Source organism: Aulonocara sp. 'chitande type north' Nkhata Bay, linkage group LG4 (assembly GCF_057382095.1).
Source record: "Aulonocara sp. 'chitande type north' Nkhata Bay isolate Kocher_YH1m ecotype deep benthic linkage group LG4, A_spYH_male_GT1.1, whole genome shotgun sequence".
NCBI classification, from domain to species: Eukaryota; Metazoa; Chordata; class Actinopteri; order Cichliformes; family Cichlidae; genus Aulonocara; species Aulonocara sp. 'chitande type north' Nkhata Bay.
In genome coordinates this window covers 15967643-15981210 of record NC_141347.1, presented here as the reverse complement: position 1 = coordinate 15981210, position 13568 = coordinate 15967643, and the positions used below count along the sequence as shown (strand labels likewise).

At 42.0% G+C, this 13568-nt stretch overlaps 2 protein-coding genes across 2 annotated transcripts; one reads left to right on the top strand and one right to left on the bottom strand.

Annotated features, from left to right (window-relative positions):
- The first annotated feature begins 1064 nt into the window (after nt 1–1064).
- On the top strand, nt 1065–3358 carry dctn5 (dynactin 5). The gene is made up of 6 exons (XM_086290580.1): nt 1065–1222; nt 1402–1470; nt 1554–1672; nt 1860–1971; nt 2368–2470; nt 2579–3358. Exons 1-6 carry the CDS (start codon nt 1175–1177, stop codon nt 2674–2676), a joined length of 549 nt encoding a protein of 182 aa, XP_086146706.1. The 5' UTR covers nt 1065–1174; the 3' UTR covers nt 2677–3358.
- Nucleotides 3359–4541: 1183 nt separating this feature from the next.
- On the bottom strand, nt 4542–12276 carry hapstr1a (HUWE1 associated protein modifying stress responses a). The gene is made up of 5 exons (XM_086288725.1): nt 11823–12276; nt 10714–10794; nt 10241–10308; nt 9309–9519; nt 4542–8101 (listed from the first exon to the last, which is right to left on the bottom strand). Exons 1-5 carry the CDS (start codon nt 12016–12018, stop codon nt 7782–7784), a joined length of 876 nt encoding a protein of 291 aa, XP_086144851.1. The 5' UTR covers nt 12019–12276; the 3' UTR covers nt 4542–7781.
- Between the last annotated feature and the right edge of the window lie 1292 nt (nt 12277–13568).

Here is a 13568-nt window from a genome sequence, read left to right as displayed (position 1 = left end):
AAAGTGAACTTTCACATTCATAAAACAAGACGTTGATTGTGCATATGAAACAAAAACAAGTATAGAAGATGTTGCTTTCAGCTCTTTAGGTGTACAATAAGAGCTCCTGTTAAAATGAAGTTATAAAGTCTACACAAATTAGACAATAAAAATGGACAAAGACAAACTTTTATTCTCAGTTTCTCTGGATTAAGCTGTGTTTTTCCCTTTTTCTCTGCCTCCTCTGGTAGCTTTGACTGCTTGATTGCTAGATCCAGGTAGCAGTAATGTCTCCAGGGTTTCAGGCAGATTACACTTCAGTTAGTAAGAGCGACAGTCTTTTTCATCCTCCTGTTTCTTCTGCATCCGTCCCACCTGCCTGAATAACATATCCTCTGAAAAAACCCTCGAGTGTCCACAATCACACCAAAGTGCTCTTCCTCTCTCTAAAGGTTCCAGCTGCTTAAAAAAACTCTTGTTTTTAACTTTGCCCATCAGTGCTGCACAGCGCAGGTAGCTTTTCATGCGACCACTTCAGTTAAACCCAGCTCAACCCTCTCAGTGTCTTTAGTCTCATTGGAGATACTCCAGAGTCTTTATCACAATCCTCCACGGCGTGGAGCTGTTTCACAGAGGAGCCGTCTTACTGTTTGTCTCAGGGTTCATTAAACAAAAAACACAACAAAACTTACATATGGATATGTATATCTATGATAAAATAATAATACATTTTGTAAGTTGTTGTTTTTTTTGACAAAGAACCAATATGTGGCTCCCTATTTTTAAAAATGTCAGACAAGATTAGTCCATATCATTAAAAAAAGAAGAATAACAGCAAAAAAAAAAGAAAATCCCTGACACTATCACAAAATATACAGACAATTATTCCAGGGTTTATAAAAGCTTTACTTATTATTATTATTATTATTATTATTATTATTATTATTAATAATAATAATTTCTTTTTTATTTTTTATTTTTTATTTTTTTAGCTTTACACGCGCACATTTATTATGTCTGTTTTTTGTTCGATATCTGATATTTTAAATAAAGTTATTTGATGGCGTCACGTCCGGGCTTGCGCAGAAGACAAGAAGAAGGAGAAGGAGCTTCCCATAGAGAAAATCCGTATCGATGCTTTAGATCGTATCGCAGAATAATAAACGCCGTTTGATAGTTCAGCGGGTTTCCAGCCATGGAGTTGTCTGAAATACTGTACAACAAAGCGGAGTACATTGAGACGGTACTGTGTGGAATTTTAATCACCGCTGCTTAAGCTAACGTAGCCTGCTATCTGTCCAAGCAGAAAGTGAACGGGGCGTTGGGCGGATAGCAGAGACGGTTGTTTGTACTCATTTATGTGGACAGACACAGACACGATCGTTCACACGATTATAAACAGTGGTTGTTGTTTTATTTCAGGCTTCTGGCAACAAAGTGAGCAGACAGTCGGTACTATGTGGGAGTCAAAACATAGTCTTGAACGGCAAAGTAAGGAAAACACACACCTGGAAACGACACTGTGAATAGAAAGTGTCCAGCTGTGCTAAAGCTTTGGATGTTCTCTCTTGCAGACTATTGTTATGAATGACTGCATCATCAGGGGGGACCTGGCTAACGTCAGGGTGGGCAGACACTGCGTGGTGAAAAGCCGGAGTGTTATTCGACCACCTTTCAAAAAGTTCAGCAAAGGGTAAAGTATCTTTGACACACGTTCAGGCCAGCCATGTGCTTTTGTGTTCTAGATAAAGATGCTTTGAGATTGTTTTTAGTTATTGTCACTCAAAATATATTTAAAGTCACTGTACAAATGAATAAAGGAGAGAATATGCTAAGTAGAAAAGCATATTGTCTCATCACTGCCCTGTCCCCCTCTGCAGGGTGGCTTTCTTCCCGCTGCACATTGGAGACCACGTCTTCATTGAGGAAGACTGCGTGGTCAATGCAGCACAGATTGGTTCCTACGTCCACATTGGGAAGAACTGTGTCATAGTGAGTGAAATAAAATCTCACACACGCACACAGCTAGCTCCTCGGCAGTGAAAGGACATTGCTGTGAAGGGGTGGGGCGGGGGGTATAGACAGAAAGCATCTCTTTATTGCCTGTGGTGAACCAGTCACATGGCAGTCATGCAACCTTCTGCTGGCAGTCGAGGGCTGAATTAATAAACAAAAAAACACAAGCTGGCTTTTTTTTTTTCCAAACTGTTGATTTGGATCACAGAAATGGGGACTTCACTTAATCACAAATTAGTCATTATGTGTATATATATGTATGTGTGTGTGTGTATATATACACACATATACATATATGTGTATATATATGAAAGTGCATGACTTTGTGATGTTTGATGATGTTTCAGTTTCTTTTTCCCATTATGTGTGCAGGGTCGCCGTTGTGTGCTAAAGGATTGCTGCAAGATCTTAGACAACACCGTGCTTCCTCCTGAGACAGTGGTGCCACCTTTCACCGTTTTCTCTGGATGCCCAGGTGAGCAAAACGCACACAACTAATCAATAGACCAGCATCTTTCTACTTTTCTGTCTTCGTTCTCCTCAATGTCTGGTCTTTACCTGCGTTTGTCTCGCTCTCTCTCAGGTCTGTTTTCAGGAGAGCTCCCAGAGTGTACACAGGACCTCATGATTGATGTAACCAAGAGTTACTACCAGAAGTTCATGCCCCTCAGCCAGATATGAGTCGCACTCTTAAACTCTCAGCCAGGACCTCTTCCTTTGTTCAGCCAGCTGCACGTTGGGGGCTCTCATCAGACTCTTAAGAGCTCACCTTTTATCTGTCATCAACCCGAGGCCTTGAGTTTAATTTCCCAAGAAAAAAAACATCACGTGTTAAAGTCAGATTCAGTTGCACAAAGCTACCATGTGTTGGCATCTCCAAATTTCTGAGAAATAAAATGAAATCCCGTTAGATGTCATTCTGATGCTTTGCCCTGTCCACTGCATCACGGAGAAAAACTCGTGGACCCCCTGTGTGGCCTCTGATCGTTGCCGTCTTTACCCGATGGCTCTCTGAGAGCAGCTGCAGATGAGGATGAAGAGGTGGAGGAGCTACGAAGGATGCAAGAACATGGCTTTTAATATTGAACACCCACGGACCAAACCGTAGCAACACTAGTCCTTTGAGGATGTAGGCTGAATGTGCGTATCACTCATATCAGCAGAAGACACATTAATTTTACTATGGCTGTAATTTTCTTCATTGTTTGCTTTTTTTTGTCCCTTGCTGGACATTGTAAACTGTTCAAGTATTTAATATTGTTTTTATGTTTGGGGGATGGCCCTCATTGCTCCGCTTCTGCCGTTTTCTGTGAGACAAAGTCAGAAATAGTGAAGCATATGAATAAATGTAAATGACTGAAAACCCTACAAACGTCTCAAAGGTGTTAACTTTATCTGGGATCATTTACTTTGGATTATACGATGATAGTTTTTTACCACAGTAATGTTATTTATTTACTGATGTTCCTGAGAATGTGCAATCTGCTGATTTAGAATCTGCAAAGGTTTCCTGCTGATCATCTATTAACAGGGGTGTCAAACTTAAGGCCTGGGTGCCAGGATTGGCCCAGCAAACACTCTAATCTGGCCCACTTGACTGCTTTGGAAATGCAAAGGAGAGCATACATTTTACACTGTATTTTTTTTTATCAGTTTTACAGCTTTCTTTCATATTACAACAACATAATTAAGTAATAAATGGTTACATTACAGACAAGTTCCTCTTTTTCAGTTTATAATATAAAAACTTTTTTTTTTTTAGTTTTACATTTAAAAAAGGCCTTTTTTGTCATGTATGAAAACTGAGACACACTGTTGAATATTGCCTTATTTTTCTTATATTAAGATATCTCACAAATTAAATGTGAAGTTTTTAGGTTTTCACTAGTTTAGCTCACTCAGGATCAAAGTTGTCTCTATATGACGTAATCATTTATTTGATGTCACTGATCTAGTAGAAATGTTTGTTCTACCGCTGTCCTCTGGCTGCCCGTAGTGGTTTGCATCCAGTGGCTTTTTAGGTGTGAAGTTTCAGGGACGCCTCTGGTCATTATTGCTTTATTAAAACAAGAAAGCAGGAAGAGAATCAGGAAATGACCCAGCGTGGACTTTAACCCCGGTAGCTGCATATTTCTCACAACATGCAAGTCATCTGCTCAACCTGGTGAGCTAAATGACAAGTTAGTCAAATGTCAGCAGCTTTGTTAACAGAAACATTTCTAAGTCTCCAAACTGTTAATACTGTTAACCTGCTCCTCATTTATGCTTGAGAAGAAAAAAAACAGTTTCGATACTTTGCTTATTTACTGACGAAGTTAAAGAACTGCAAACTGACAGGGAAATGTAGACGTGAAGATCATCTGAAGCAGAAGAGCTGTGCTGCTGTGAAACGTGACTAAAACAGAACACACTGTTTAGAACAGGAAATGGCACCAAGAGGCCTTACTGCCTGTTTTTAACGGTTATATTTTGTCTTTATTCCCATTTTACAGCATCTTCTTTCTGAAAACGCTGTCCTTATTTTTAAAATGAAACAGCCGATCCGATTGCGATTCAATGGTTTTATTTCCTTTACAATGTGAACCACATATATCATACCAACAATTAAATGTTCAGTATATAGATTAGCCATTTATTACCTTTTTAAACAAATAAGAAACAGCTGATGATAGTGTTGGCTCCAGAGACTTTGTGGCATGAGTCACCCTGATGAAACAATGCGGATGAAGGCTGCGACTGGCTCAGGGAAGAAACAGAAAACAGGGTGACCCCAAGCTGATCTGAGGAGGGGGAGCGGGGGTCAACTCCGCAGGTTTAACAGTGGGACTGCAAAGACGGCACAATCCTGCTCTTATCAAACTCTTCAATCAAACCTTTGGGAAGAAGACATCCTTTGATAGGCTCAATCTTTAAGTGCTTTTCCTGTCAGCACACACACTTCCCTGTAACTGACATGACGTGGAACAGAAACAGCAGGCGGGTGAAGCTACTAGTTTGTAGCCGAACACCTCGTTTCGTTTCAGAAACAATACTGCCGAAGTGTTAGACACAGAACAGCGAGCCAAAGCGTCTAAGAGAAGAAAACTAGAACATTTTGAAATGCATTCCTCTGCTTTAATGAAGAGCGTGTGGGCAAGCAGACCAGTCAGTCCTCAGGAGCTACACCACCTAAAACAAAATAAATTTAAATACTTTTTTTTGTTTGCCAAAGTTGAAACTCAGAGGTTTAACTGCACACGACCTGAAATGTGACTTTACGGCACATTTGTCTGTTTAAGAATCAAGGTTGGGTCCTATGTTAAGATTATTCACTGAATCAGTGATGGCTGAAGCAGCTCAGCTTACCAGACACTTAAACCCCACCTCCCCTCCGCCCTCTGCAGGCAAAGCTGAGGTGTTCAATACCAAGCTTACATTTTGAGTCTCAGCGGTTTCACAGATCCAGGACTTTGACAGATCGCCAAACATCACCCGGGTTCTTTTTCCTACTGAAAAGCCTGAAATCATAGGAACATAAAAGGCAACCTAGAGCACAAAAAAGAAAACGCAAAATGAAATCGGTGACCAGAATTTAAGTTAAAAAAAACAAAATAAAAAACCAAACTAGCATGCTTTATACAACTAAATAAAGGCCACTTCACAGGCCATAAAATGTGAAAGGGAGAGAACTGGAGTCAACATGAGGAACAAACGCAGAAGAAAGCAGGAAACATTAACACCACACTGGTCACTTCCTGTGCGTAATACAGGTAGAACAGCGCACTGTAATACTGAGACAACTCAAGATTTCTTTAATCATTTACACCCACAAACATGCTCAGGTTTAGCTCTGATAACATCACGTTAACATCCTAAAACAAACCGATTCCTATTGCTTTGTTTTACCCCGTTTATTGACTCATGTGCCATTAATGTCTCCTGCTCTGCTCCCTCACTGAATGTTGGAAGTAAACAACCATTGTAGGAATGAAACTCAACCCCATGTTACTTCGTTCTGTACCAAGTTTAAAAAAACAAAACAAAAAAACGAACCCATCCACATTTTATTAATGCACACACCCCTTTCACAAAATACAGACAGCATCCATCTTCCCATCCGACACGCTGGCCCAGTTACCTCGTGTGCGCCGGGTGGCATGTTTGGTGGTTGTTTTTGAGCGTGCCACCACTTCTAAAGCCTAAAAAATTAAGTTCGGCTTTTTCTTCCAATATCTTACACCATATGTCAAACAGTCTCTGCGACGTGTTCAAATAATTTTGAAGAAGTGACAAAAATCAAGTGAGTGCGAGAGCTCCTGTTTTATTTCTAAGCATCCCCACACTTAAACCTCTATTCCACAAAAGCGGCGCCGAGCCAGTTTTTCCTGGGAAACTGCCCACGTTTTTAATCAAGTTAGAGGGCTAAATGTTATCGAGCATCTTGAAAAGCACGGTGGACACTGAATCTGACGACTGCCATCAGCATGAGTGGTTCTAATTTTGATGAGCGGTGCTGTGGCGCCTGGCTGAAATGCATGATTACATCAGCGCCGCTATTTGTAGAAAAGAGGTGAATGTAGTGTGTGGACAACTCATAAGTGTGCACGTTTAGGGCCGGACAAAGGTACAGCTGGAATAAAAATGGAAGAGCCGATTTATTTGCATGAGTCAGAAGTGAAAACTAAGTGCAAAAAAATCCTTATTGCAACTCATCAGAATCATCCCACGACGACGGGAAAACAGCAGCTGCTTTCATAATAAGACCAGAGCAGAGGGGGTAAGGGGCTGTTGGAGAAGCTGCATAAACAAAGAGAATACAATTCCTTTTCCATTATCCTCAACAGCAACAACAACAGGAAAAAAAGTGGAAAAAGAACGGAAAATTAACTTGGCTATAGCTGCTGCAAACAGTGGCAACAAACCTAGAATTTTAACACTGGTGGTTGAAAAACTACAAACAAAGAAAAGGTGACGGCCTGAAGTACAAATCGAGCCACCGTAGAAGCAGAGCACTTAGCAGAGAATAAAGTCTGAATGGATGTCCAAACACTGACAGCCTGCTGCTGTTGTAGTTAGACGCCGTCAACCTAGTAGCCAGACAAACTGAACTGCTTACAAAGTGGCAGATGAGGCAGCATGATGCCACAAACACACACCCGTACTCCTACTAGGCGATTTAGCTCCACCACTGACAGGCTACGCCAACTAAGAGCTGCAATGATGAAGTAACAAAAAGGGGGGTGGGGTTAACGCAGGGGTGACTCGGGTCCAACGTTTGGCGAGCGACACAATCCACTGAGTGAAGCGATTTGATCATGGCCCTCACTTCCTTATTAAGGTGGCGGGTGAGGATGAGTGAGGTTAAGGGAGGGAAGGGCACAAATGTGTCAAAGATCAAAGTGGCTTTTACTTGTCGAGCAGCACGGAGCGTTATTGCCCCTCTCAAGAACTGTGTGGATCCCAGGATAAGTCGGGAACTTTCTTCGTTGTCTCCTTTCCAGGGCGGTGTTTGAGGAATGTGCGAAGTGGCTTCCTGGTCACGTGCACACACTCACGCCCACTCGTTAAGTGTTCTTGATTGTAGATCGATGATTTGTAGTATACGAGCTGGGAAAGGAGACAAGGACTAGAATTCGAGAGCTTTCAGTCCTCGTTTTCATCTTCAGCCGAAGCATCCGAGTGCACGTGACTGTACATCTGCACATGTCCCACACGAGCCCATCCATCCCCCCGCCCCCTCTCCTAGCCTTGGCTTTGAAGGCTAACCCACCCACCATCCCCTCGCCTCGCATGTAGGCAGGGGCAGATCAAATCATCCTGTTGCGTTTGTGCGTTGGGGAGTCTGTGATGACATCACTACATTGGGTGGAGTTTCGTTTCCTGGTTCCTCCCCCCCCTCCGGCAGAGGCGGCGCCAGTAGAGTCCAGATGCAGCGCCATCTCCTCTGAGATGAAAGTGTTTAGGTCGACGTCTTGGAGCCCGTTACGCCTGCTGCGGCACACCGGCCCAGAGCCGGAAGAAGCACCTCCGCTCGCACCACCTCCGTTGCTGCTACTCCCACTGACATGCGTAGGAGAACCCGGAGCACCGGAGCGGACGCTGATGCTCGCCATGGCACCACTCAGACCTGAAGAAGGAGACGAAAGAACAGGAAGTTTAGCAGCAGGTAGACGTCTACATCTCATTTACAGCCTCTGATAAGAAGAAAGCTTCCATTAGGCCATTAAAAAAAATGATAATAATATTTTTTTTTTAAAAATTCAACTTTGTTTATCTTTTAAATGGTTGATGGACAAACTCATTTTTCATAAAAGCCAAAAAAAAAAAAAACAAAACCATCAGCATCTGTTCCCGTCAAAAGAAAGCTCTAACTATCAGCTCCTGATTACGCAGCTATTTCAGGAGAAAGTGACAGCACTGAGTAATATTGCCATTTTCTCATTTCCAATGCAACAAATGAAATAATTTCAGGCTGAATTCATCTATTTAAAAAGGAATGAAACACTCAGCACATTGTTCATGTTAAAAAAACCCCACCAATAGCGCATGATCCAATCTGACAGAGATATACAAAAAGAGAAGGCTTGCAGTTAATCACCATTTCCCTAATTTCAACCAAGTTAAAGTTAATCTATCAGGCCTGATGATCACAGCAAAATACAAACAGGTGACAAACTGTGATGAACTGAAATGTCAGACTTCCGTTTCTGTAATCTGACCCAGTCTGAACTCAGATGCACCCACAATGTGACGCTCGTCAAGTTCTGAGTATTTATTTGTGGTACAGCACAGCAAAAACTACCAGCATATTCAAATGGAACTTAATTATAGAAAGGTGAGTAATAGGAAACAATCTGTCTTTCGATTAGTCAAATAGTGTCTTGCAAACACAAATGACAGGAATTGACCTGGAAAAAAAAAAAAAAAAGAAAAAAAGAAAAAAGGAAGAGAAAAAAAAGAGTGCTTTCACAAAAATACCCTTATCTCTGAGCCACATGTAGCAGAAGGACAAGCCTCCAATCTCTCACAGGCATAAACACAGAAGGCCTCTCATGAACACATGAGAGGCCTTAAACACAGCACTGTAATGCTCAGACATGACAGACCTGTTTAAAAGGTCTCCTATGAAAGTCCTCATCTCACAGTCACTGTGGAACATTAACCATTTATCTATCAAACTTAGGAACCAGGAGGTCACACACATACGTTTACGAGCATAAATAACACACACAAGTTATTTAACATTGTAGCTACCACTGAGGGGGTGTAAGTCAATTCTGATTCTTTAGTATGGAGTTGGCATTCGAGTCAGCCTTGCACTTAAATGTCCTCACCATGCAGTGCTATGGCCTCCCTGAAGGGCTGGAGGTCCGCTTCTACAGATGAGCCAGTCTCTGCTGGTGAGTTAGCGCGGCTGGGGGCCACCATGGCCAGCCGAGGGTTGGCCCTGCTACTTCTGTGCGGTGGTGCTTTGCCGCATAAAAAGCTGATCAGATCCTCCCTGCGGATGGTTCTCCGGCGCTTTTTCACCCAGGCCAACATGTCCTGTAATCCAATGCACATTATAAAAATCTGAGAATTTATGCTTCAAAAGGAAGCATATACTGAAACCCTACAGCACAACCTGACGCACATCTCCCGAGAAATTTAACTACATGGCAGGTTGAAGCAGGCGGCGACTGTTGAGATTGTTCAGTACGGTTACATTTCCAGCTACTTTTTCCATTGCGTTTTTGAACTTATCAGTAAGAATAACACTCATCTCAACATAAGGAATATTAATCACAGCATCAATATAAGGACTCACAAATGTCTGTAAATTCCTGGAGGGAGATAATCAATTCCCTCAGGTCTACTCCAACAGTTTCAACAAAGAAGTGGAAAAAATACAGGGACAAATGTTTATTCTTTGTTTAACAATGAAAAGGGACCCAGGAGGGTTAAAGTCCCAACATTTTAATTTCTCTCTATCATGTGTGCCACTGCAAAAACACTGGCAGTAAACCGCATGGTAATTAACACATAATGCACCAGTAAAAGCATAAATGTCAGCAAAGACGTTGGTCACTCAGAGTAGGGAAGGCTGCGTCACAGGCTCTACAGTCAGGCATCTGTTATCAACAAACACCGATCCAGTCTTTTTTTTTTTTTTGTAATATCCTTCATTGACCCTGTCGTGCATAGCTAATTTTTGTTTCCTAAACGACAGTCTATGACAGGAAACTGTAAAGTCACAATTAGTCACAAGCAGAGGAACAAGACCCACCTTATTACGACGTTGGTGTCCTATCTGGATGCCCCGATCGAAGCTTCTCTGATGGGCCTCGACACTCTCTGTGAGAGTGAAAGACAACAACAGCTGTTCACGATTATATATAACAAAGCCAACCAAATATGGACCTCTATTTAACATTTCTCATGTTGTACGCTATTTATTACGTATTTAGAAGTGGAGATGCTCTACTAAGAGACAGGCTTTGTTTCACTAGTGAATATCTGACATTGTGCTGTGTGTTTTTGGTCCCTTAAACCATGTGACAAGCTGATTAACACGGAGTTGATCAGCGATAATAACCACTTCTGTTTACCTTTTCATGTGGGGGGACAGATCAAAAACTTTTCCCAAAACTAACAAAGTTACAGCCAGAGTCTACACCGCTGGCTTAACGCACAGACACAACAGGAAGTGTAGAACCTGGTAGTCAAGGAACAAGGATGGAGGAGGATGTGGTTGGTTACCTTTGTAAAGGTTGGTGACTGCTGTAGCAGCGTTCTGAAATGGCACCCACAATGACAGGCCCTGCTGATGGCATACTCTGTCTGAAGGTGAGAGAGGAATAATAAAAATGAAAAAAACACTTGTAATTTAAAGCAAATACCATGGTGCCATACTAGTGGTGGTCAAATGACAGCAAAGGGGTTGAAGTTGAGGATCATTTTCATTCGCCATTTTGTCTTGCATCTACAACTGCAAGGGGGACAGGGTTTGGCATAAAAATAACTGGCAGTCAGCGCTAGATGGCCAGCTTGGCAGCAGCTTGTTTAGCAGGAGAGTGCCGACACACGAACTTAACTGCCCTCTCAGCAGTTAAGTTGCAGAGCCCAGTCAAACACACACACTGGTAAAGACTTAAGCCAAACTCCTGTTTCTACGTGCCGGGGATTTATCCCGACCGATAAGAGCCAAGCTACAGCAGATTGTAGACAAACCAATATTATCCTCGCCATCTTGTGATTATAACGTTTCGCATCGGCTCAACTCGCCAGCTAGTCGGCTGTTTAAAAAACAAAACAAAGCCAGTGGACACGTATGTGCGGGCTCTTATTTCAACGCGTTTGGGGGGGACAACGTCTGCAACCAATCGATACCGGTGTAGCAGATGTTAACACTGACAGCACACAGCAGACTGTCATCTGGGAATGTCGCGTAGCTACGATTGTTGTTGCCATCGCCATTTTGTAACTAGCCTGGCTAACCTGACGATAGCGGCTGTCAAACTTTAGTGTCAAAGTATTCGCGTTAACTCGAACTACCTCATCGCTTCGTCGATGTGGCCACTGCTATTTGGTGCTCGGCGTAACTACACAACGCCAGGTTATATCTCACAATTCTTTGTCACCAGCTAGCCCGGACTAGCTAGAAAAAAAATGTAGCATTGCAAAATTCACCTGTAAACGATAGTTTCCCCAGTACCCGGCTAGACGAGGAGTTTCCTAAAGAGCTAGCTACACTGCCGTTAATGTTAGTTTATAGGGCTCGGTGTACAGTCAGGCTGCTAACAAACAAGCCAAGGGGGGATGCAGGCACCGTTAGACGGACAAGCAAAAAGGAGAGCGCTGGGCTGGACCTTTGTATAACTGTGCCACGGCAGTGGCGGAGTTCTGGAAGAGATGCCACAGTTTATCCTGCTCGTTGTCGACGTCCTCCTCGCTCGGCTCCCTCTGCTCCGCTTCGGCCAAACACTGTCGCTCCCATTTTGAGAACCAGTGCTCGGGTCCGTGTTCCTGTATCTCCGAGTCGCCGTCTTCCTTCTTCTCCTCCATTTAATACGCCAAAAACTCGAGGGAAATTCGATTTTTAGCTTGAAAAGATGGCCGTTTCGACGCCGTCTAAAGAGTTATATGAGGGGAAATCATGAGTACTTTTATGTTTTTGTTATTTTTTTCTTCTTTTCTATTTCGTACTACGATACTGCGTCGCCACCTACTCCTGCCATCATAAACCTAGCTAACTATTTTTCCTAGTTGCCGACGTCGGGATATATGCACCACAGACTATCCTGTTATGCACTTCCTCCCGCCCCATTACTCTACATGTCAGCGACAAATGGCCACATGAACGCTGCAGGGTGGGCTCTGGGTCTGTGCACGCAGTTTAATTGGCTTTCAGACACGTCCCTCACACCGCTGACACAAAAGAAGCTCAGTGAAAATTCACTTTAAGTGCTCGCTGGCAAATGTATTAAGCTAGCAAGAGACACGGAGCTCAGAGAGCAAACACATTATATTATATTATATTATATTATATTATATTATATTATATTATATTATATTATATTATATTATATTATATTTCATCATTTCTATAGCATTAGATATAGCGAATTATCACCTATTAATCTAGGCATAACTTACAGACTTATAATATATGAACTGCTGCATTGTAAGTATATTAAAAATATATACGTCAACAACAAAAAATAGACTTTTCTAAACCCATGAGCGTTCAAGTTCATTAGACGAAGCCGAGTGTAGGACTGGCATATGTCCACTAGATGGCGCCATGTCATGAAACTCTTCTTCAGACCTGCTGCTCTGAGAAGAACCAGCTACATGAAAAAAAAAGAATGTACGATTAGTGGAACCCGTATTGTCCCACACAGTTATATATGCATTAAAAGTATTGTTGCTTTTTGACAATGTTCTTGACAATGTAATAGTTTGTAATATATGTTGGTTGAGTACATCAGGAGGACATCTTAGATTGACGACAGAAGACAAAGTTAAAGAGCCAAGGCTGAGGGGGGTTGGGATGCCTTGGATAGAAGATGTTGGAGGAAAAGAGAAAAAACCTCAGAGAAGATTTGTGGATGTTGTGAAGGATGATATGCAGAAGGTTGGTGCATATCATATCTGTCACAACGGAAGATGGGTGGAGGAGAATGATGGGGGTTACAGGTGAGATGGAGCCCCCTAAAGCAAGCAGCCAAAAGAAGAAGAAGAAAAAGATACTTGTTAATAGTAAAATCTGGAAATTAATCCAAAATGTGCATTTAAAATGCACAAAAAACAACCACAAAATGTGGTTGTTTTTAAAGTGCTTTATAAATAAAGTTGATGATGATGATGATGATGATTTACTTTATTAACGCGTTCCTGACCAGGCAGGCGATCAGCTCTTAAGTAAATAACATGGTCTTAGAGCAGGAGGGCAGCAGTTTTACTATAGTATTGTATTTTCCAATTAGTTTTTGACTTTTCTTTTAAATTCAATTTAGTTCACGTCGGCTGATTTTCCTGTTTCAGTTTATTTTTTATTGTTTGAAAATGTTACGTTGTAGTTTAGTTTTTACTAGTTTCAGTGTTAGTTTTAG